The 24,860-nt window shown below is 39.3% G+C and overlaps 1 protein-coding gene across 1 annotated transcript in view; it reads right to left on the bottom strand.

Annotated features, from left to right (window-relative positions):
* Positions 1 to 24,860, bottom strand: part of LOC142033781 (mitogen-activated protein kinase 10-like) — a 118,181-nt gene that overhangs the window by 31,576 nt on the left and 61,745 nt on the right. Inside the window, exons 5-9 of the mRNA XM_075034144.1 lie at positions 22,404 to 22,533; positions 20,010 to 20,068; positions 18,313 to 18,451; positions 16,911 to 17,076; positions 3,100 to 3,171 (exon numbers count right to left, since the gene is read on the bottom strand). Coding sequence (XP_074890245.1) covers positions 3,100 to 3,171; positions 16,911 to 17,076; positions 18,313 to 18,451; positions 20,010 to 20,068; positions 22,404 to 22,533 — 566 coding nt within the window. The remainder of the gene's footprint in view (positions 1 to 3,099; positions 3,172 to 16,910; positions 17,077 to 18,312; positions 18,452 to 20,009; positions 20,069 to 22,403; positions 22,534 to 24,860) is intronic.

Genomic DNA, 24,860 nt, shown 5'->3' with positions numbered 1-24,860 from the left:
CTCCTTGCTTAAGGCACAAGTATATCCAAGCTTCTTGATAATAGTTTCTCTGTAAGCAGAACTACTGCTGTCAACCTTGAAAAGATGTTTCATATAACATTAAAAAAAAAAAAAAGCTTTAGCTTGCAATTAACAGCATTGTGAGCGTACACAAAAAATGGTAGAGAAATAGTAAAATAGTAAAATTTAAAGGATCAGTAAAGACTGTGGGAATTTTGGACACTGCAAAGCATTCACTCACAATTGGATTTTAAAAAAGAACAGAGGTGAATTCTGTTCTCAGCTCCACCCAAGCGACCTCAGTGAATTCAAATGGATTACAGGAGTGGAACAGAGCTGCAGCCTAGCTAAGCACTCCACTCCACACTTACTCAAAGGCATTTCCTATTTTTTCTGCTTGCGAATTTTCCACGACCATGTAAGATGGATCTATTTTGCTACAGAAGTTGTTTCAGTTAGCTGAACAGACCATTTAGTTCTGTAAACAGAAACAATATCAAATGACCTATACTCCTTAACTGCTGGAAAATGGCAAATAGTAAATTTTGCAGTCAAATATATGACTGACAGTGCATTTCTCATGAATATTCAATCTTTCAGTTTCAAAACTGCTTTCCACAGTTATTTATGCATAAAAGTTGGCACAAATTAGCATTAAATACTCTTCAAGTAACAGTGTGGTTGTGAAATGAAGCACTGTCTGTGAAGAAAAAACTGCTGATAAATTCAGATACGCTGCCAGTCTTAACCCATTTTACACCCATTTTATGTCAGAGGAAGCTTTTTTTTTTAAGAAACAGATTTCTAATTACTCTTGCTCCTTCCACACTTAAATACATCCTTAAGTATGCTGCCCTCAAGCTCTTAGGGCTCGTAGTCCCTGCTGATGGAATTATACAGGTGCCCAACTCCATCACACGTCTGAAGAAATAATCTTTTTTACAGAAACACTAAGTATTTTCTATGCAGATTTAAGGAAGAAGATGCCATGAGGTCATCAATCTCAGCAGGCTGGGTCTGCCCTTGCAACTTTCTGACTCGTTTTCAGCTGCACAGACAGGCACAGGAGCAAGAAGTGCTGAACCCCTGCCAGCAGCTGTTCAGCAGCAGGGGAGAGGTGGTGGGGGGTGGATTTGGAGGAGAGGTGGCTTTGAGGAGGATGCTCAGCGGCCTGAAAGAAAGCAACAGCATCGTTCTCTGTTCACGGAATAGACATTCATGGAACAGCAGAAGAAAAGAAGAGCAGTACATAAAACACAGTGCAAATTTAGCAAGGTATTATAAATACAAATAAAGAATGTGAACTCGATTACAGAACAATCCCAAACGAATCAGCAGCTGGTAATGCCAACTTCTGTTGGGTTATCACAATAATAAACAGCACAGAAGGGTTTAATTATAGAGGCTTTGTGTGATTTCTTTTTAACAAGTATGCATCTGTGTCAAAGAAACCAGTTTTTGAAGCACTATATAAGATATGTTGAATTCTTTTTGTACTTACTTGGGGATTTCTTTAAATGATATCTTACAAAACATAAGTCTATTAACAGAAAAACAGTTCTGACTACAACACTGAACTATGCTAACCCCCATGCTTAAATTTCTCACTCCACATTTACAGAAAACACAAGCACAGCCTGGGCCAAATCCTCATGGAGCACAAATATGTGCTAATGACCTACATTAACACATAGAAGGGAAAGGTTTACTTTCACATATGCAGATGAGGTGTGCTCCAGATCATATGAAAACACATGGGAATTTTAGCATTCATTTCAGTATGCATATGCTCATCCAACATTTTGGACAAAACACAAATCAGAATCTTACTAGACAAGGCTATGAAAATATTAATGATATCATTGCCTACGTTCATTTCTTTAATGCTCTTCAGATATTACTTTTTCCACATTTTAATCAAAATATTGAACCCTTTAAAGTGTGAATGAGGCCAAAATTGAAGTGCTAAACTGCATTAGTAAGTATGTGTATATATATATATACATACATACTGATATATATAGCGTACACGCACATATGTTCAGAGAAAGTTACATAAAAATGAATAATGCCTGGAAACTCTTTTGTCATCTAAGTACAGAGTTTATATTAGAAGGAAAACTCATATGCAGGTCATCTCCATTTCTCATTTGCGTAATCCTACGGACCATTAATCACTGGAGTTAGACCAAGCATGTATGGAGCTCAGTTGCTGTTGTACACAAGAAGAAACCACTTTCACAATCTGATACGTAATAGAGTATATATCAAAGCTTTAATAAAGCATCAAATCAAGTAAGAATTATGGCTGCCTCAGTCCTGAATGCAGAATGGTCTCTAAGGAAAACGTACATCTACCTAGTCTGCTTGGACCGCTTGTCCGTTGATTTAATGCATTTATCTATAAATCACTTCTTGTTGATGTCTGCTTTCACATAACAACTACATGTACTTAAACAAAGGATGACAGACTGAAGTCCCCTACAACAGTTTCCTAGGAAATTCCCAGCCTTTTTAGTCATCAAATTGCTACTAAGTTAAGTGATAATTTTAGTCGTGGGAAGCAGAAGTTGTCCCCAAACCGAAACCATTTCCTACTTCAGTACCACTTGCAGAGCAAACAAATAAGCATTTCTAAAAGTCATGTTCGAGTTAATCATACCTTCTTCCTAAAATGCAGAACCTCTTACATGCCATCCTGAGGTAAACAGTGACTTGTGCCTACCATGTTACAACCTGAACTGAAAAACCTGTCATTTATGAACCACCCCACCCCCTCCCAAATTAATAAAGAGACATTTATAACAACAAAACTAAAAACAAGTGGTCACTGGCTGCAGAAAGTGATTCTGATGAACCATGTTGGAAGTTGTTTTCCATCTCCTTATACTATAGTCACTGCGGTTTCCACCTAAGGCTTTCACCGAGAGGCAGTAACTGTTGATTGACATTTTGGTTTGCAAGGATTTTGCAGTGGGACTTAACCCAGCTCTTTAGGTACAGTGCAAATGTATGTCAGCACTAGTCTAGCAGGAAGGGGCTGGAGGGGAAAGGGTTGGAATTACCTACTGAGACCAAAACGGCTGCTAGGAAGGATACGATCAGTGCCAGGAAACAACACAGCACCTTTAATCATTTCTCCCATGATGCACCCTACTGACCACATGTCAACTGAAAACAAAAATGAAATGAAGGTAAACAAGAAAACAGGAACAGAACAACAAATAAATGAGAAGACTTATCCAATCATGCTATATAGCACAGAGCCTGCAGCCCACACCGCAGACACAGACCTGCCTTTCACTCTCTGCAGCTGCTTTTCTGCTTGAGCGTGTAAGTTTCATGACAACATAGCAGGTGTGAGAAAAATCAACTCCAACAGTTTTCTTTACCCCAGTGTGGAGGAAAGACAATACTATTAAATACAGAAAACCAAGTGAGACCCACGGCTGGCTACTGTGTCATAATACAACTTTGTAACTAAAATTTACCAATTAATTCAGTCTTTTTTTAGTTTTCATTTGCATTCATTACCTAGGTTTATACTGCTTTGTATTGTAAATGAATGCTGGTCTCTGTATGCAATGAGGATATGCAAATTGCCTTTCCTTCATCCTTTCAGTTACCAGAGATCCATGCTTATTTTCACAAGCTGAACTGCCAGAAGCCACAAAAGGAACTTGGGTCCTTGTGAAGACATATCCACCTCTTATTCAGGGGCATAAACAGAATTCGTTGAGATTATTCAACTCTAATAATGCTTGCTTTAGAGCCTGTTGGCTCACTTCCATTGAATCTCAGTGAAGCCAGCAGTCCATAATAGGGGTCTTGAGAATCTCATAAGATTTCCATTTGCTGTGATAGGAAATGGTGATTTCTAAATAGGACAGTTGAGACATAGAAGCACTAAGCTGTACCTTTTGCATTGAAATTCAGAGCAAACTGGGGGACTATTTACCTCGTACAGAGAACAGCAGTTCAGCTGGGTCAAACAAAGCTAACCACAATTTACACTGGAACATGAGATGAAAATCAGACTCCTTATATCCAGTATGGGATTAAGGTGGCATTTTCCCCCATACCACTACCATGAAACCACATTACCTCTGCTGTCCTTGCTCTATGATAAGTCATAGGGCATGGAAGCAAGAAAAGGGACAGACTGGTCTCCCAGGGCCAGAAACTGTGGGAAAAAAAATGAAAGCATCATGCTGCTTGGTTAAATTTACTCCTATAATTTCATATTGAGCAACAGTTTAAAGTGGATTTGACTTTGAAGGCAAATGCCCTATATGTGGAAATCTTTACATGCCTGGGTCTAAGGTTCCCTGTTGCTTTATTTAGCATATGAAAAGCTTCATCACTACACAATAAATAAATCAATAAAAAACCAAATAAATAAAAGGCTACTTGTTTGGAAGCAATAAGCAAACCTAGAGATGCAAATTATTGCTGCTTTCATCACAAGCTAAATGGCATGCAAAATATCAGGAAAAGATAGAGCAAGCAGTTGTTTGTTCATCTGTTATTAATTCCTTTTTATTTTCAGAGGCTGCCTTCTGACATTACTGCTCTATGCTGTGCTTAAGAGCAAACACAGAGAAGTTGAACTAGTGACTTACTAAACTGTAAACTGTGTAAAGTAGAGATGATTATTCTCCTCTACTCCTGAGGTTTTGGGAAGGAAGCTCTTTGAAAATTTCCAAATCAGAAGAAGCAAAGATGAACATCTGAATATAAGCAACATCCAAAGAGAAAGAAACTGTGCCTTCTTGACTGCTGCCTCTTTTTCCTCTCCTGAGCCAATTAGAAATAAGCCAAATTGGAACCCAGAATTTCACTGAGTGTTTAAGAAAAGTAGTTAGTTGGAGATTAGGAGTTTCAGCATATACAGCAGCAGCTGCAGAAGCCCCAGTTAAGGCAGCAAGACTCATGCAAAGCTCAGTAAGGGACTGCAGTACAGAGACCTAAGCCTCAGTCCTCAGTTTCCTTTAGTCTAACATCAATCCAGATGTGGTCTGAGTAATTTCAGTCATAACAGCATCACTAACAAACCACAACCTCTAAACATTTGTACTCAACTCCAAAGCACTGAAAACTTACATTTGGTTCAAGATTTTTTCCGAATGCAAGATATTCACAAAGACTGGCAATGTTCCACCAATACATGGAATATCCCTAAGCTTTAATCAAATGCAGGCTAACTTATAACCTCTGCATGACTCTAGGTAAAACTTCAGTTTATAGGAACTATTTGCCTTGATGTTTTAGGATCACATGAAACAGTGTTAACGAATTAAACCTACAACTTTTCATGACTCTCTGAAGTGAAATTGCTGAGATGTGGGCAGCCCTTGGTGAGAAGCCTCCTCTCCATTAGAATACCTGTGTCCTGGATTACTAGTAGTAGGGGATTTTTAATTTGTTCAAAATCTCTACAAACCAGATCATTGCACAGAGATGCTCTGAAATGCATTCTTGAGTGTGTACATATACTTCAAAATACAAGTAAGTTTTCTAAGGACACGAAATGTCTCCCTGGCATAGCCACACTGAATAGATGTCCACCACAAACCACATGCAAGTGTTTTCCTCAACAAAGGAAATATTTCACTCATACAGCAAATGTTAACCTCTGGGCCACCTCCTGGTTCTGATTCCATGCCAAACAGTCAAGAAATACCCTCTACAGTGATTGTGCCAGGGATGTCTTGCAAAACATTTGGGGAATGAATCTGTCCTCCACAGAAACCTCCAAAATCTCCCCAGGAGGTTGAATAGAGCCTGGGGAGGCTGAACAGAAGTTGCTCTGTTGCCACACATGCATGCCCCCCAAAAATTCCTGTGTCCTGGGGAAGCAGTCTGGTCTGGCTGCTGACACAGCCCTTCACAGGGAAGGTGACCAGAAGAGTTGGTGAGGAGAGAAGGGAGAATTGGGATGGAAGAACATTAATAAGACATCTGTTCCTCTTTGTGTTTTAGTCTCATGTACCTCCTGACCCAAATGAGTGCTTGTTCATCCTTCCAGGTTTCAGATTCCCTTCAGCAAAGGTGCAGAAGGATCAGGAATTGTAGAACTAGGCAAAGATGTTTCTATATGGAAAGGACCCAAGCTAACCTTCCATGGACACCTCCCTTGTAACTCAGCTGTGGATGCAATTTCCTTTCCTGTTTCTGCAGAAGGCTGCTCCTACCATGCTGGATGAACTGGAAAAAGCATGGGTGACACTCTGATACTGAAGACACCATATCTTGTTTCCTTCCTCATTCCTTCATAATGGCCCTGCATTCTCCTCCTGCCAAACTGCAGGTTCTCTGGAACTTGACAAAACACAATGAAATGGAGCCTGTAAGGAAAATCTGCAACTGCTCTTGCTAACACTCCTGCTGAGGTGGCTCTTCAGACCTGCACTCAGTAAGGTCCGGTTTTCATTCAGTAAAAATTATGACATTCAAATTAAAATTCATAAAATGCATGCTACAGGAAACTCTGGAGACCAGAGATGCAGGTGCAGCCAAACGAGCTTTGCTATCTTTCCCAAACTCATGCGCTAGCTCACACTTTCTCTTTCTGCCCAGAGCATTAGTGAGAATGCCAAACATTCACATTTGTAATAGCTCCTGTTTTAGTGATGCAGAAATCGCCCTTCTGCAAGCTGAAAAGAGATGATCGTGTCCTGAAAACTGACTTGGGAAGACATATTAATGAAGTAAATCATGATACCTGATTTTATTTGTGTAACTGTAGGCCAAAATATTTAGCACACAGTGTTGTTTCCCAGTGGCCGAGGTGCAAACTCTAGTAAAATTTCAAGGCAACTGAGCATGCCTTTCACAACACAGTGAGCTTCTCTCTTCAAATCCTCCTAAAATAGAAAGACACCTTGCTTGGTAGGACCTCCCTTTACCTCCATCTCTGTTGTTGAGTGCTCCTGCAGACCTGCACTGAGGTCTGCTCTGAAGAACCATTTCTAGGCCCTTACTTTTGAACTTTCAGGAAGAAAAATACAGCAGTCTGTATTGGACACTGTACCTTGCTTTTACAGGGTTTTCTGTTACTTCTATGGAATAAAAAAAGGACATGGTTTATAAAAATACTTAGTAATTCTTGGTAATACGTGGGCAAAGCTGCTTTTTTTCACAAGCTCCAGACAGCACAGCTACAAAGGCTTCAGACTGCCAATGCCAAGGAAAGTTTTTGAGGCACAGCACTCCTAATGACAACTGTGAAGATGGCTCAAACACTTGAAAAAGATTAAAAGTCTCCCAAACCCTTCCTGCCCTCAATTCTGTCTAAATCATGGCAAACTCCCAGTTTTGTGACATTCCAATCTCAGGACCTCACTGAGATACCAAAAACCTTCCCTTCATGCTTGTATTTATTATATGCATGGATTTCAACATGTTTTAATGAGTGCTCAGCAAGTATCAGCTCAATCCATTCAGATTTCCTCAGAAAGTCTTTTCCTCTCTAATTTGAAACACCACTTTCCATTAAGGTTTTATTAAAACCTTAATACTTCTCAGTAACAGTAATAGGGTTCCAAAGTGTTTAAATATTTTATTATTGACTTCTAAGTTACTACCTGCAACTGAAGCTGCAAAACACTGTAGAGTACAGCTACTCTCCTGACAGATTCTATATGGAACTGAAAGGGAGTTGCCACAATTTTACAAGTGTGATGCTTCAAACCAACGTATGAATTTCGCTCTTTTTCTTTTAAACTTTCTGAGAGTTCCAAACTAATATGCATCATGCCTTCTTATGACACAGCTGAGCCATCAATCTCTGGGATTCGGACTAGCAGGTATTCACCTTCATTTGGCATAGACAGAATTGACCTGCAGGAGACAAGCAGGTGCCAGAGCCTGGCCCACCTGGAAAAATGCAGAAGGACATATGAATCGCATCCAAATCTTTGCTCTTCCTCAGAGGTTGCAGTGCCAAACAAGTGCTGAAAACCTATTGTTTTTCCTTGGGAATTCAAGCTCCACTGTCCCTTTCAGAACACCAGAGCTTGCAAAGGGACTGGAAGGGATGTCACAGGATGTTAAGAGGCACATATATATTAAGAAAAGGCCATGGGAATCCTGAGATGCAAGCTCAAGAATGAGCAGAAGCACAAGGAATGACTCATGCCCTTCCTTGTCTCCCATTTTCTTTTGAATACAACTATATTAAAAAATCATTGCAGTAAGAGAGACCTATGGAGAATCTCACCAAGGAACATGAAACACACTCCACTGCATCTAACGGACAGTAACATTTCAAACATGTTTTGCAGATCCTGCAGTTGCTAGGTTCAGACCCTCTTTTTAGCATAATTTAAAATTTGACTTTGAAATATCTATTCCCAGGTCTTAAAGAGTATTCCAGCACACTGATTTTACTTCTTCCAGCAGGAATCCCACAGGTAGTCTCTCCTGCTAACACAAGCAGATTAGCATATCATTTAAGTATACTTACATATTTTCATATCTGATAAATGATATGTGATTTTGAGTGTGTTCCAGTCCTCTACTTTGATCCCGACCAAATACCTACATGCTCTTGACAAAAGACACTTCAGTACTGTTTTGTCCACAAGTTCTAAATTCTCCGCTCTACTGTACCAGTGAAACTCAGCTCAAATTACTAGAGTTGCCATCAAGCAAAAGCTGATTAATGGCATAGAAAGGAGAAAGGATAAAAAAAAAAAGGGGGGGGGGGGCAACTAACTTGCCTTGGCTGAAATTCATATGAGGCAGCAGTAGGTGTAGCTCACATACCTCAACACTTGGCCACTTTTAGAGCTGCATATTCAGACCCATGCTGAAGATCTTTAAAGTGAGTATTGGGAACCGAGCAATGGATCATCTTCATTGTAGCAGGTGGAATCCACTCCAAACGCCACAGGGATAACAGACAGCATGGGGCTCTTATACTAAGTGCAAACTGCACTATAAACTGCTAGAGTATACATATCTGAATTAAAAAAGAAAGAGAAGAATGGCAACAGCCAAATCGTCTTCACAGCCACACTGAAGTCTCTGAGACAGATCTCATTTCATATGAGCAAACTTCCCCCAATAAAATCATCATAATTCAAACTCTTGGTATATTCTCAGAAAAAATCCTAAATCCAAACCCAAATACCATATACCCAGGGAGGAATCATTCAGCTGAACAAAATCCAAACTTAGCCATCAATGCCATCATAGCTAACAGACACTTAAGCAGCAGGCTAATGTGTACCAGCTGATCCAACCTGGAGAACCAGGTCAGCCACTCTTAATAGTCTCTTTTAAATAATCCTGATGCTAATTGTTGTTTTGGGGTTTTTTTAAAACACAAAATAAGCCTTAAGAAAAGACTACTGGGAACATGAAAAACAGCAGACTGCACTAAACAAAAGTGCAGATGTTTTATTATACCAAAGTTTAAGAAAATCCCCAACATGCACTCAAAGCACTAGGATTATACCCACTTATAAATGCAGATCATAATTCAAATGCAAAGACAAATTCTGCTAATGAGTGGTGGAAAGGCAACATCTTTTCCTGAAAGACTTTCTTGATTCAAAATTTTTTCCCTAAGGCAAGCAATTTTCTTCCATATAAATGCCTGGGAAAATACAATAGAATACTCTGTTAGGTGTCAGAGAATCTCTTAATCCCACTGCTCTCAAAGATGGCTGGTAGGCAAAGGCATTTTTGAAAATCTGGCCACAGAAAACATTATCTTCACCTGTTAATGCTGACTTCACAATCAATTTTGGATGTTCATAGATACATAGAATAAGTTTGGATTTTTTTTCTCTCTTGCTATCTTCATGGTATTTTCTCTTTTGACCATCTTAGACTCAAAGCTAATTGCAGTAGGAATTCTGTTTTCCATATTCACCACTGTAATCCAGGCCTAGCCAAACTTAAGACACTTGGCTGTTAACCCAATATATTTCTATGACTAAATCACTGTTTCCCTTTTGATCTGCTGAAGGACTCACACGTGAACTTGCTAGAGTACCACTCTTTACACGCCTCTCCAGTACTGAAAAGAAATGCTCTTTGATTGCTTTATTTCCCCACTAAGTCATATGTGCCTGTGGGACATCACTGTGGCCTCAGCAGCTCAGATCTTAATAAATCTATCTCACTTGAAAGCATTCAGACCGTTTTAAATTTTCCCTTCTTTTAAAAAAAAAACTACACAGAAATACATTTCCAATCCTTAAATTTAAATCTTAAAAGATTCTGAAGATATTATTTGACTAGAGCTGAACACAGCTTTGGGGAAAGTCCTGGAGTTTTCCAACATATTTCCAATGGCATCCAAGAGTTTGGGGCATTTTTAGTTGCTCACACTCTTTCTGTTTTAACTGAGACAAAAGTGGAATAAGTATCGAAGAAACACTGAGTGAGAAGCTCAGAAGTGGACTACAAAAGCTTACCAGAACTTGCCAAGAATATTTTGGTCTGGAAATCCATCTGAAAATTGATCAAAAGGTGGATTTCTTCTCATGAGGGTCTGACTTCTGACAAAGAAGTCTACCTGACAGTATTTTGAAGTGTCTGCTTTAGGTGAGTAACAAGGAACAAAGGTATCTGCTATGCAATTTCTACCTGGTACTCTCCAGGAGGCTGGAGACTGTTCTTATTTTTCTGAAAACCAGCTCGCTCATCACAAACTGACAGCACTTGAATGGACCAATCCTCTAGCCCTGCTGTATCTCAAGTGTCCTAGTACGTCAACTACATTAAATACCTCAGCAATATTCACAGAGCAATCATTTTCAAGTACTGTTTGGCTTTTTGCTAATGAAAATGGCAGTTAACTGAACATGTTTTCAGAGAGCATTTTAATAAAGTTATGAAACACACACATTTTTTGGAAAATGCATAACTTAGATTTATACTAACCAGGACAGTTATCATATACTGGTACCTGTAGCCTATACAGATTTCAGAGCTTTTTTACTGTAACTTAAAGTTTCTTATTTATGTAGATGAGATGATCTGAAATTAATCTTCTTTATGTTTTAATTTCAATGAAGACTTTCATTTAAAGTCAGCAGCACCTTAATGCAATGGTACCTTTTTAAAATTTTTCTTTCCACAAAACTTGGCAGCAGCTGCAAAATTTTTCTTAGATGTATACTGTGCCATACATGAATGTTGTTACTCCAGGCTAGAAATGAGTAAGCTCCTTATATTGATAGCAAGTGCACCCAGTAGACATTCTTCTGAAAAATTAAAAAACTGAAATTTTTAGTTTCTATAGAGACTTCTGTCTTTCAGCTACAAAACCCACTGCTGGAAGGCCTTAGGTAGCCCAAGAAAAGCTTTATTGTGCTGTCATTCCGTGAAGTTTACCTGCAGCTGCATAAATGCTTCTCTAGCTCTTCCTGTACAGAGACAAACTAGATCTGCTCATCAACAGCCATGGACAGCAGAGAAGTAATATGAACGCATACACAAACCAGTTTTTCTAACACTGAAAACTCTTATTCATGGGGTCAAACTGGTTAACAAATGAGTATAGACTTGGAAATGAATGTACAGATTCCATTCCCCGCCCCCCCCCCCCCCCCCATCCCAGGGTATGGGAATTACAGTGATTTAAAAAGTAGGACTATCCCACAACTTAAACAATGTTTTCTGCATTTGTTCAAAAATTCAGTTGCTATTTTTTAACAGATACTGAAACTTTAAAAGGTATTTAAAAAAAAAAAAATCTGTTGCTATCCCTGAATAAGAGATCTGTCATAAGAGATTGTTGTCACAGCCAGACAGAACCAAAGTAATTCTCATGTTTGAATGATTTTTTTTAAATCATTGTTTACATTATATAGCATTTATTTTTTCTGGAAATGGGCAGAAGAACATGACTCTCAAATACCATTTGTTGTTGAAAAAGAAGAGCAACCCACTAACCACGGTGCTACGTTTTTTACACTAAAATAGCTTTTCTTCTGTATTCTAGTTGTTTTTCAACTGAAAACTCAGACTTCTCTCCAAATAGATTAAATAGAAATATCCTCAGTATTTACAGCTGAGCCTCAAGTATATTATAGATCATTTCATTTTTCTTTGTAAAAAAAGAGGAAAAGAGCACAGTGTTTGGAGGAAGAGTTATGATGGTGTTTCTGAGGTGTTGTTAGCACTGAAACACACATAACTATCACACTGAATTACAGGTCTCAAGAATGCTGGGAGCTGCTCTGCACATTCAGGTTACAGCAGAAGGTGAGTGTGCAGCCTGCTCCACGTGTTGCAGGAAAAGCTCAGTGGAGTGACATCCCAAAGCTATCCACTAATGATGAAAACCACCATTCTTACTTCATTGTCCTGTTTTGCATCTGATAACTTTCCAGTCCGTATTCCTACAAGACTGGAAGCTAGTATGATGTTGCTGTTTCTTCCTCAGCAAACAGAAGGTACTTGCAAGTTTCCTCATCTACCTGTTCGTAAAGTATAACTGCATCTTCACCTGGCTACCGAGCAGAGCTCCATTTTCAGAGAAAGTCAAAAGAGCTGTGAGAATAGGACAGGCAGGACCTAACTCTGTCAAACACTACAGGAATCACTCAAGAGCCAGCAAAAAAAAAAAAAATTACTTCCATGACTACATGTCTGTAAAAGCTGGGTTTTCTCCACACCAACTGCCAGTGTCTGCTGATGCCAGATTTTTATGGTGTCTTTCTGCCAACCTGCTAAAAATAATACGCCTTTTTGTTTCTGAAAGTGGGAACATGTTATGTTGCTGCATTTTATTCTGATGGGCAAAATACACACTACTTACACTTCCCAGACATCGCAGGCAGGTTGCCTGGCTTAGCCTGTGATAAACCAAAGGCTAAGTAGACACCTCCTCTTTTGTTTTCATTTTCTAATATTGCTTTCACCACCTTGGAATTGGTAAAAATAATATCACCCAAGACGAGAAGAACAAGATGGGAGGGAAATACAGTTTAATTAACAACACAGACCTCATGCAAGTAAAGGAAAGTCCATTTTTAAGTCAAGAGAATCTGATTTCAGGCCAATTTGGAAACCACAGCAGATAAACAGTTGCCTTAAACTGGGCAAGTCAAATTCTTCATTTTGTTTTAAAGAAAAAAAAATGTTGTATTGACTCCACTCTGAGCCCATACAGCATTGAGATGAATCCAAATCCATGATGCATTAGCAAGCAAAAGATTATGTCGTCACCACAAATATTATGAAGTCACTATTTCCAAAACATAAAAGCAGAAAAACAGATTTACAGGAACCAGATGGGCCAAGTTAGGATTCTTCTCTTTTTTTCTTATTTTTTCTTTGAAAAATAATCAGTAAAGCTATCCAATTTGCAATCATAATGCTTGTTTTCTATACTGTTTATTAGTATGACATAAAGACTACATGAAATGGAATGATTACAGGATTTCAAGTAACTTCTTTGACTGAAATCATTCTGTGCATCTGTTTTTCATTTCCAATTTTGTTCATATCAGTAGTATACTATTTTCATTTACTCGTACCTCTGGGATTCAACTTTTTGCTTTTATCTTTACAGTCCTGGTATAGTCATTTTATGGTAAAAGGGATGGGGTGGAGGAGAGGAACAAATAATAGGTGAAGCTGCAGCAAATGGCACAAGGATACAGTCCCTTCCTGGAAAGAGGATTTTGTGGCGAACCATTTCTCCCATAATGCATCCCACAGACCATATATCCACTAGAACAGCAGAGACAGGGAAGTGAAGAAGGAGGGAAAAAAAGCAAAGTTAACTACGACATTTCACTCCTAAAGGAGAGGAAAAAGAGCAGGTTGATCAGAACAGTACAGTTTGTTTTGTGGTTTTGTTGGGTTTATGTCTCACCAAAAGCTAAAATAAATAAGCAAATAAGTAACAGCTGTCAGTCGGCTCAATGGTAGTTAGTAACAATGGTGGGAAAAGTTTAAAATCAACATTTTTGGGAAAGGCCCACAGCTAGCAAGTAAAGATCAAGTAACAGCTGCACAGTCCCATGGTATACACTGAGTATATGGTGAAAAAAAAACTTTTTTTTTTTTTTTTTAAGAAAAAAACAGAAGCAAAAACCTCACCAAACCCAGACAATGATCATCTGGAATAAATCCTGCTTGCAGACAGGCAGTTTCTAGGCTTTATCCTGCAGGACTAAGTCTCTTTGCAGCAGTACACAAGAGGTTCCAAATGGAACTGCTCACACAAGTAAAGACCATATGGATAAACACCACCCTTAAGGGTTATTTAAAACTCCTGCTTCAGGATCTGTATCTATGACCTATCTATAGGTACCTATCTATATGTATCTGTCTGTACCTACATACTGACTAGAAAGAACTGGAGAACACGACCTGTGTGGACTCCGCGTTTTACTCCGTAGGTACTCAAAACAAGTGCTAAAACAAATGCTTCACAGGACAAGTACCAACAAGACTAGGAGCATTTCTTATCTTCCTGATCCTGCCTTCAGCTTTTAGATGCAATATGGATAATTAAGTTACCGGCTTGACTTGAGCGGGGTTTTTTTTGCCATTTAAGTCTTACAACAAAAAAGGCTAGATAGATAGTGACACAGTATGCACAGAAAGAAAAGACCTGTATTCCACGTGAAGGGGGAAAAACTGCTTTCAAATGCTTTAAAAGACTACATTGTTTCTCAGCTTTGAATCCTCATTTTGTGGTCATTTGTCCTACACAACCAGTTTCTCCTCTTTTTCTTCCCCCTTTTTATCCTTCAAAAGCAAACCAAAACAAACCAAAGAAACAAACAAACAACTCATTTCTTGGTAAAACAAAATAAAGGTGAAATGTTCCATTTGGGAAAAGGAGGGTACAGGTATTGGGGGCATGGGACAGCAAGAGCATGCCTGAGGCAGTGGCAGAGTTTTCTTCGCAGTGACAGCTTTGGGACCTTCCACAGAAGTGCAGCAAACTGGTGATAATTATGCATCTTTAGCCAACCAAGTGCAGAAAGAAAATGAAAGCAGTGAACAGTCCTTATACACGCAGTGTATATAGTAAGAGGAAAAAAAGTAGGGGAGCTTCAGTAATGTGGCAGCATAGGCCAGAGCAGGGAAGCAAAGAACAACCCTTTGTTAACTTCCTTGGGAACTAGATTAGGGCCTCCAAGCCAGATCAGCTCCTCAGACTGCTGACCTTCATTTTCAAATATTTTGTTTTCTTTCTCTGTTTACTTTATTTTTTGTACAAGTAAGACGAGATCACTAATCTTGAGCCAGATTCATTGCCCAGGGAAGTCAAAGGAAGTCTCTATGTTAACTTCAACGGGCATCTGATTAGGACCTTTGGATGTGGCAAACATTCTCAGTACCTTCCCAGCTGTGTACTTCACTGTAAAAGTGTGTCTAACTTTTTCCTGGTGCAATATTAATCATGTGAAAAGCAAGTGCTTTCTCCTTCAGTGACAATAACACCAACAATGGTAATCATCTACTAAATGTCTGGAGAAAAAAAAAATTAACGCAAAATAATTCATTTCACAATAGAAGGAACTCTGGATATTGACTAAGGAACTATCTAAAGCGTGCTGAGCCTAGTTCAAATTTCTAATGGCACTTATCAAAAATATCAATTACAAAATATTTTAAGAAAGATTATTCCTTTTTCAGAAATTATTCTGTACGCTTAGACTCTGCTTAGTAATTCTCTACTTCTTAGACTTTCATATTAAAATGTGTCCTGTAAATTCATAAACATTACAAATAATTCATGCAGAGACTTGCTAATTTTAGAAGAGGTTGTGTGAGCATGCCTTTATTCTTGCTTAAGTCATGGAATCAGCTCCCAAAATCAGTTTCACTGCCCTTTACAGGATGCAGTTGGTTGTTAGTAAAAGTTCTCCCGCAGGTTAGCTAACCTCTTAAACATAAATTAAGTAGGAGACTTTTTAATAAATTCCTGGTTTTGACGTTTGCTGTATTTGTCATCAAAAAGTCTCCTTGATCAAACAGACAAGTGGTAGGCTTTGACAGCAGAATCTGAGTCATAACAGATTTTTCTCCACTATATGTTGTATCCCCTCCTTTTCTGCCTGGTCCACCTGGCACTCGGATGCAATTCTCAGTTTTTTCACAAAATGAGAATCACTTATAAAGTTTTCCCTTCATCCCCTGCAAAATGTGAATTTTTCTTTACCTGCTTCTCTATAGTGAGTACCCCCTACCTGCTTTTCAGAATCTTTCCAGGGACCAAGAGGTATCCAGATCCCTCACAGACTGTTCAGAGCAAAATCCTATTTACATCTAGAGATATTACATACAAACTAGATTCATGGGGTTTTAGCTTCTACTTTTTCCTCTTCTCTCCAACTCTACTTTCCATTTAAAAAAGACTCAAACTGCAAAATTTATACCTAGGTCTTGACCACATGAAACCTGTCAACAAAACCTCGGAATTTAGTTAAAGCTATCAGAAAGACAGAAACCATTTCTGAAATTCAGATCTAGCTCTGGACTTGGAGAAATTCTGGAAGGGCTAGGATTCCCTATTTCAGCTTGTACCTCTTCGTCTTCCCTCAAAAAATTCAGAGACCCAGACTCAAATTTAGATCACATCACTCATTCAGCAATTCCAGTGGTTCCTACACTGTTTCATAGCTACAGAAGCCAAAGACATTCTGGTCAGAAAGACCTAACTGTATTTAAGTTCAACCACAACTAAGAACAAGTTTCTCATTACTCTGCAATCCCACACTGATAAATTCACCAGCATTGCATTCCAAATACATTCTGTAGCTGCAGTACACAACAGTGAGAAACTGCTTTAAATGACGGGCCTTTCAAATTCAAGATGTCATTTCCCATTGTTTTCTTTTTCTCCTTCTGGTGCCCCTTACAATTGTAGAGGCAGACCTTACACTTCAGGTTGCACTGTGCTTGCTATGAAATTGCAGCCCTACCGTTCTCCTTGTAGCCCATTCCCAAGATGACCTCTGGTGCTCTGTAGTAACGTGTCACCACATATGGAGTCATCATGAAGCTAGTGCCTGCAGTCCTGGCCAGTCCAAAATCCAAAATCTTCAATGTGCAGTCAGATTTTACCACTATATTACTTGGTTTTAAATCCTGCAAAAGATAGTGAAAAGACATATGACTGTTCTTCATAAAGCCAGGCACAGCTGTGATACGGACTGATACTTTAGGTGATCCTTCAAATATTCTTTTAGTCTTCTGACACTTACTTGTAAATACACAGCAAAACCTTGCTACAGTTTCTCTAGTAAACTCTTCTGGAAGATGTTCTAACTTGGTGTACTGTGGGGCTTTACCTGGATAGCCCAAGCCTACTGGTGTTAAACTAATTGCGTTTAGCAGTGCAAGAATCTAGGATTTGTATTAGAGTACCATTTAGAGTATTTTTTTTTTTAATGCTGCAGGCCTAATAGAGACATTCCAGCTGTACATGTGGAGATACCTGTACTGGGTCTGGCTGAGACTGGAAGCCAAATCTATCATCCTTTGCTAAACATACAACATGCCAAGAAAGGAGACCTTTGTATATTGTAAAGCAATATCCACTTTGTAACTCGTTTTATAAGCCCTTATTTTCTTCCTTTCATAATGGAAGGGAAACATTTTTGGATTTTTTTTTTCAGCTGGAAATCTCAAATTAGTAAAAGTACATTTCAATAAAGAAGTTAACTCAGGATATCTTCAATCCATTCAGAATTGCCTCCTGCTCACAGTCACATGAACCATTCCCTCTGTTGTCAACAATCACCCATAGCGCTACCTCTGGCATTCACAGCCAGGTACCGCATCCTTAACAGACACAGCACTCTGACATGGAAAAGCAAAATGAGAGGATGCCTCTAATATAAATTTGGCAGCCTTTTAATTTGTTTTAGCACATGTAAATGATGGCAAATGCCAATTCCATATGCCCTGACCTCTGTGGATCCTGATCAAGCAATACTTGGACCACACTACAAGATCAATTCAAAGTGTCTCAATGTCATGCATGGTAGATGTAGCCAGCTGCATTTTCAGGAGGAATAACATTTATCTACATGTTTCAGAGATCATAATAACTTTGATGATTTCCAGTGCTTATTATTCGGTTATTATTTATTTTCAATAATCACAGTGCCTTCTTGTCTGATTAAGTTCACAAATAACCTCATTCCTAACAAAAGCATGAAGCTACTCTGCCAAGGGGATGGACTACGACTCTACGAGTTTACAGTCATTTTACTGGGAGATACGGCTTTGATCCACAGTACACAAGAAACTCAAGTGGCTTCTGAACTCTTCATGATGATGTTAAATGCTGCCTTAAGTTTTAAACCAAAGGCCCCTTACCCTGTGAATAATTCCTGCAGAGTGAAGATGCTTGATACCACAGAGCATTTGGTACAGTAGATAGGACATTCGCTCATGGTCTAACTCCATCTGAATGACCTGGCACAGATTGGCATCCATTAACTCCATTACCAGGTAACTGAATGAAAAAGCAAAGTCATAGGGTTATTTTCTGTGTTGAAGAGGAACCACAGCATCATCTCAAATAAGTAACAATGCCTTTTCTTGCTTCAAAATTCACTTTATTTCTGATGACTGGGAGTAACACAGCTAGAGACTGGGCCCACTCACAATGGTACCACCGTGTTCATTTCTCACTGCACCATCTCACTGCAGAGACCCCACTCTTAGTGTCCCAGCAAAACAGGTGGGTTGCTGGCCCTTTCTTGGTGCATTCCCGACAACAGAGACACTGGGCAAACAGGCAGCACAACACCAAAATGTGCAGAAAACAGAAGAGCCACAAGCGCCAAATGACACGACTGCTTGGCCTTTGACCATTATGAGGAATGGCTACCACGGTACATGTAGGAATTGGAGAGTAGTAGAGACATCTGAGAGGTTAAAATATGCATCCCCATATGAAATGTCTCCAAAATCCTCCTAAGATTGCATGACATTGCATTCTCATTACAACTAATTGGTCTTGTGCTTTTGATAAGTAAGCTTCACTGACAACCTCAGCAGGACGTTAACCCAATCCCCTTTAGTGTTAAGTTACTATGTTAAACCCATCAGCTCATTTCTTATGAGACACCTCACAAGCACAACTGATTCATAACGGTAACATTACATTAAAGCACTCTCAAACTTTGGGGAAAACACTAGCTCTCCATTTCCATGTGAGCTGCTCGCCTTGTCTTCTCTCCAGCACTAGTTGCCTCCTCTGCTCTGCACAAGTCTGCAGTGACAATATTACGCGGAAATTCCATATATCAAAACCACAACAGTAGACGCCTGACTTCAGCTTTTGCTATCTGTCTGTTATCACTACTGATATTGGAGTACAAAATGGGAATACGCTTCCACACAATGTATACAGAATCTGGGAAAGACTGAAAGATAAAAGGACTACAGCTATTTTAAACACTGACTATTTAAAATTTCATTCAGGGCAGGCTCATGCTACGCACAGCAGTGTTTGTGCAGTGTTCAGCAGAGATGCTAGTTGTCCTCTACACCTAGCACTAGTTCCCCAGGCAAGTAATTTTACGCAGTCAAAGGTTATGTCAAAACAAATACAAAATGAGGAAACGTTTCACATCAGCATCTTGTATAGGAAATTATTTCAGAATGAAGTGCCACATTTCAAAACCTCACACACGTCAGGGAGTCACATAACAATGATCATTTCCCTAGCAAACTAGCAACACAAAAGCCGGCCCTTTTAACTACTCATACCCTTTCCTCTGCATGTGAAGGCAAATGCGAACGCATTAACCTTCTCAAGAGCCACCAGGAGGCTTTGCACACTATTACAGCTCTTAGGAAACCCAGTATTTGGCACCTTGTAAGTGTCGAAATTGCTCTCAAAATGGGAATGCAGAATATCTGTCTACCCACAGTGTAAACTACACATGATCTTCTTTAGAGGGGCTCATAACCTTTGTATTTTGCTGAGTTACTGCATTCATGGTACACTATAATGCTCCACATGTCTCTAAAACTTCAGTTTAATTACTGCCTGTGTTACTTACACATCCTGGAACTCCTCCAGAGATTTCTGTGGTGTGAAGACGTTTAATAAACTGATAATCTGAAAAGCAAAGTAAGACAAAAGGATGAAGTGATAAATGTAAGCAGTTGAACCCATTTTGAAGTGTGTCTTAAAGCATAAACTCTGTTTTTTCACTGCTCAATTTATAGTAACATTTCTCACTTTATGGATCAGTAAGTCGGCAACATTGAAAATAAAATACTGCAGATCTCCAAGATTTCTTCTAGGTGCACTTGAAATGATTTCCGAGAGAAGGATTAGTGATGATCGTGACAAATCAAAATGCTAAGGGTGAGACAGTCCTCCAAATTTTGAAGTTACAGATTTAAAGGCCAACTTCAGCTCAATCTAGCATAGCAGTTCTTGTGCTACAGAGAGAAATTCCTTACATATGAAGAATGCTCATCTGAGGGGACAAATAATCAAGAACCATCTCATTAAAACTAAACAGAAGACCTTCCTTCTCTCTGACATGGCCTCAATTCCTTTCAGGGCACATACGTGCACATGCTGACACAAATTCCATCATGAGAGGTACTGCTTTTTAGTAGAAGCACTTTAAAACTGTAGACACATTCTGGGCAAAAACTTCTTGCATACTGCAACTCCTTTTTTACTTGTTTGTTGTTTTTTTTTAAATGGGTTGGGCTGTTGAAAGACACTGATAAAAAGGTGTGAAACAGCATAGAGGAAAAACATGACCTCTGGGACCTGAATTTCCCATGCTTTCCTTCTATGTGGGCAATAGAGGTAGAAGGTATCAGCACAGCCGCCATGAAGACAACATCTGAATGTCTCCCTCCACACCTCCATCATCTCTCTAGGCTTTCTAACAGGAGTGGTTCAATATTCTGTCTACTCCACATACTCTGACTGATTCTTGCCTCCGCACAGCTGCCTTTACAATCCTCTCCTTCCTTTGCACTTCTCTGTATAGACAGGTTAAAACTCTGACCCAACCAATGTGGTGCGATTATCAGCTCTTATGCAACATTTTTAAAATTATGTATTTAAAATTAATACCGCTCCTGCTGCCCTCCACTCTTTCCAATCCATTAAAAATAAAAAGTGAGAATGCATCATTCTCCTGCCTACAGGGAGAACTACTCACTCATCCCCGCATTTTCAAAGCTCCGTGCATTGGTCTGACTGAGGGTAGTTTCCATCCAAGTCAACAGGGGGGAGACAGGTACTATCCTGATCAACACAGTGGAAACATAAGGATAAGTCAATGCCCAGAAGTGGGGCAGAGGACACTATAGGTGACAAGTCCTGCCGTTTGCCATTTTAGGGTCAGTCCTTTTACTTTCCATGTGAATTTGTGATCGAGAACAAGTGTCAAATTTCACCTTACATCACAGTTTTCAAGCTCATTTTTGCTTTGCATAGGGAAGAAGAGTCATTGAAGGATCTGATGCAAGACTACACATGTAGCAAACTGAAAAATTCACTGCTAATGAAAAGGAATGGGCACACAGGTATGGCACCAAGCCACAGCAGAAATCAAGGAACTGTAGGAAAATTAAATCCTTGGGAGATCCCTTGACAATGCAACGGGGCAATCCTACATATCTCATTAAAAAAAAGCAAGCTTATATAGTGTCAGGCAGATAGTTCTAATAGGTAGATGGTTCCAATTAACATACAGCCCTGGAATAACTCTTTTGCTACAGTGAAGGAATACTTTCATTCGTTACGGATACTAAATGTTATACAATAGGTAGTGGGTGTAAGAAGCAGGGAAGTCTAGAACCTGCTAGTGCTGTTTATTTCAACAAGACGACTGTGATTAGAAGGAATGGCACAATGTATTGAGGCTTTAGAGTCCCTGGCTCCACAACATTAGCTTACACACAAATACGTGAGAATGGAAAAGGGCTTTTGCTTCTTAATTTCCTTCAGCAGTTTTGCAGCAATCTTCACCAGGATGACCCCTCATCTTGTACAATCTATACAATATATCTATATGACTAGGTTTCAGATGAAGTCCTGAACAAGGAGTGAGTGACACTTGTGCATGGGTACTCCAACTCAAGAGGCACTACTTTTGAGTCACAAATCCCAGTGACAAGAGGAGGGAGCCAGGATTCCAACAACCACTTATCCATTTCTGGATAAGGAGCTGACAAGAACGTATTCTGCTCTCTCCCGTTCTATGACCCTAACCCTACTAGCAGCACCCTCATTTGGCATAGCCTTTAAATAAGCACATGGAAGATCCTCAGTCTCTCATGTGGGCTTATAGTACCAGAAAGACTAGCCCTTGAGCATAATTTACTTTTCACTTCTTCTGTTTTAAAAAGCCATCCAGCAAAACAATTTTCTAACAAACCAATATACATACCGCTTCTCCAGTTACCTACTGAAAACTTACATTTTTATGATTCACACACTTCATGAGGACCAGCTCCCTGTAAGCTCGCTTCGCATGAGTTTGGTTCTGAAATGGTCTGCTGAGCTTCTTAATGGCCACGTTTCTGTCAAGGACGGCATCATATGCAGCACTGCAGTAATTACAAACACAGGGGTTATGCATCTTAGAGGATAGCCTGCATTTCTCATGGCAAATTCCTGAGCCTCAAGTCTACTATAGCCTTTTTTTTTCCACTGAGAAAAATACTGGGACAAAAGAAGGAGAGAGAGTTTCTAGTGAGAAAAAAGAAGACATCAAAAGGAAACATGTACCACCACATCAGCAGAAGACAGCATGCACCACTACTTCTGAACTCCAGTTCTGTAGGAAAGTAACACTTATTTTCAAGGGGTGAAAAAAAAAATTAAGTAGCTTCAAATAAAAATACAATAAAAACTGGATGAGACAAAAAGTTCTTTCATAAAGCAACTCTCTGTGCATTGTGTACAGCGGAGAGGCTTTTGTTTTTTCTGTCATTATTAAGGACACCTTCACTGAGTGGCTCAATGAACAATTGCCCACTTTTATCTAAAATGAAGTTTGTATTTTCCTTATGATATTTCTAATGGAATCAAGTTATTTAATCATTCTTCGAGACCATATCATCCAATTCCAATAACATACCTATAAACAGAACCATTTCACAAAATTTCTTTACCATTTCCTTCTGATAATGAAAAAAATTGTTACATATGATTAGTTAAAAATTTTGAAAACATGAAGAAATACAGGCTCTAGTTGGCAAAGTGGGCTTTTAAAGCTGGGCTCCTAAAATTCTCCTTAAATTTTTAAATGTTTCGTACAACCTTCAGTTATTTTGATAACCTTCAACCCCTATGAATTTGAACCACTTATTGTGGTGATTCAAATTGACTACACAAATTTTGACTTCTACATTTCACAAAGCACACTAATTCTTAGAAACGTTCCCAAATGGACAGCCCTCAGACCCTCTTCCTGACTTTATCTTTTACCAAGAATGAGGAAAGGCATGACACAAGTTTTCTGCTACTCCATTAAAAGCAACAGTGTATTTCCTAAAAGATAAATCAACCAAGTCACTAGTTGTTTTAAAAATAATTACTTTTTTAAGCATCAAAATTAATATCTTTTTTCTTATTAATTCCTGCTTATTGTAGACATTCACTGACATTCACTTAGAGATTCTGACTGACCAAGTACAGAGCAGAAAGCATGCAAGCATCAGAAGCTTTGTCACAAAGCCAACAAAAATGTACAAGTGCTCTAAATAAGTAAAAAAGTGTTGGCAATGTATGTCTTGGAAGCCACACAGGTGGAAAAGAATAAGCAATATTCCAATTACACTACTCCTGCATAAATAACACACCAAATACATCTCACAAATAAGAATAATTGTTTGCTAAAGGTGATGAAGAGTTTTGTGAAGAATGTTTTAGTCCACTCTTGGCATTTGGGGCAGGATGGTGGGATTTCCCCCAAAAATATGTTCAGAGGGAAAAAAAAAATTTCTCATGAGTGCCCTTGCAGGTATTCTGAAACTGTCAGGAAGTTCCATGTTAACATTTTCATAGTGAAACTATTTCAGATCAAAATGTTAATTTACAGAAAAAAAGTAAAAATAAATACTGAATCTCCCCAAATTATCAACACTGTGAAATGTCAAGTACTGCACCTGGGAAGGAACAATCCCAGGGACCATTACACGCCTGGGGGTCAACAGTCTGGAAAGCAGCTTTGCAGAGAAGGACCCAGGGGTCCTGGTGGACAACAAGCTGAACATGAGCCAGCAATGTTCCCTTGCAGGAAAGAAGGGCAATGGCATCCTGGGCTGCATTTAGGAAGACTGTTGTTGGCATGTCAAGAGAAGTGATCCTTCCGCTCTGCTCAGCGCGATGAAGGCCACATTTGGAGTACTGGGTCCAGCTCCTGGCTCCCCGTACAGGACAGACAGGGACATACTGGAGCAATTCCACTGATGAGCCATGAAGATGACTAGGGACTGCAACATCTACCATTCAAGGAGAGGCTGAGCGAGCTGGGGTTGTTTAGCCTGGAGAAGAGAAGGCTCGGGGGGATCTTACCACTGTTCATAAGTTATCTGCTGGGAGGAGTAAGGACAATGGAGTCAGACTCTTCCAGTGGTCCTGAGCAACCTGCTCTGGTTGACTCTGCTTTGAATAGGTGGGTTGGACCAGGTGCTCTCCAACATCATCCATTCTGTCATTTGGTAACAATTCTTTCTTATTCATTAATAAGGCATATAACTTTTATGACCCAGCTAATATCATGCTAGGCACATGCATAAACAAAGATATCACACTCACTAGTTACAGCATGTATGAAGCAGCTCAGGTGATAAGGCTATCAAAGATCCTGCCTGATTTGACTTCATTCTGGCCAGGGAATTTCACTCAACTAAACCTGACGTTAGGAGGA

The sequence above is a fragment of the Buteo buteo genome, chromosome 1 (assembly GCF_964188355.1).
Source record: "Buteo buteo chromosome 1, bButBut1.hap1.1, whole genome shotgun sequence".
NCBI lineage: Eukaryota > Metazoa > Chordata > Aves > Accipitriformes > Accipitridae > Buteo > Buteo buteo.
This window is presented reverse-complemented; position numbering and strand designations above follow the sequence as displayed.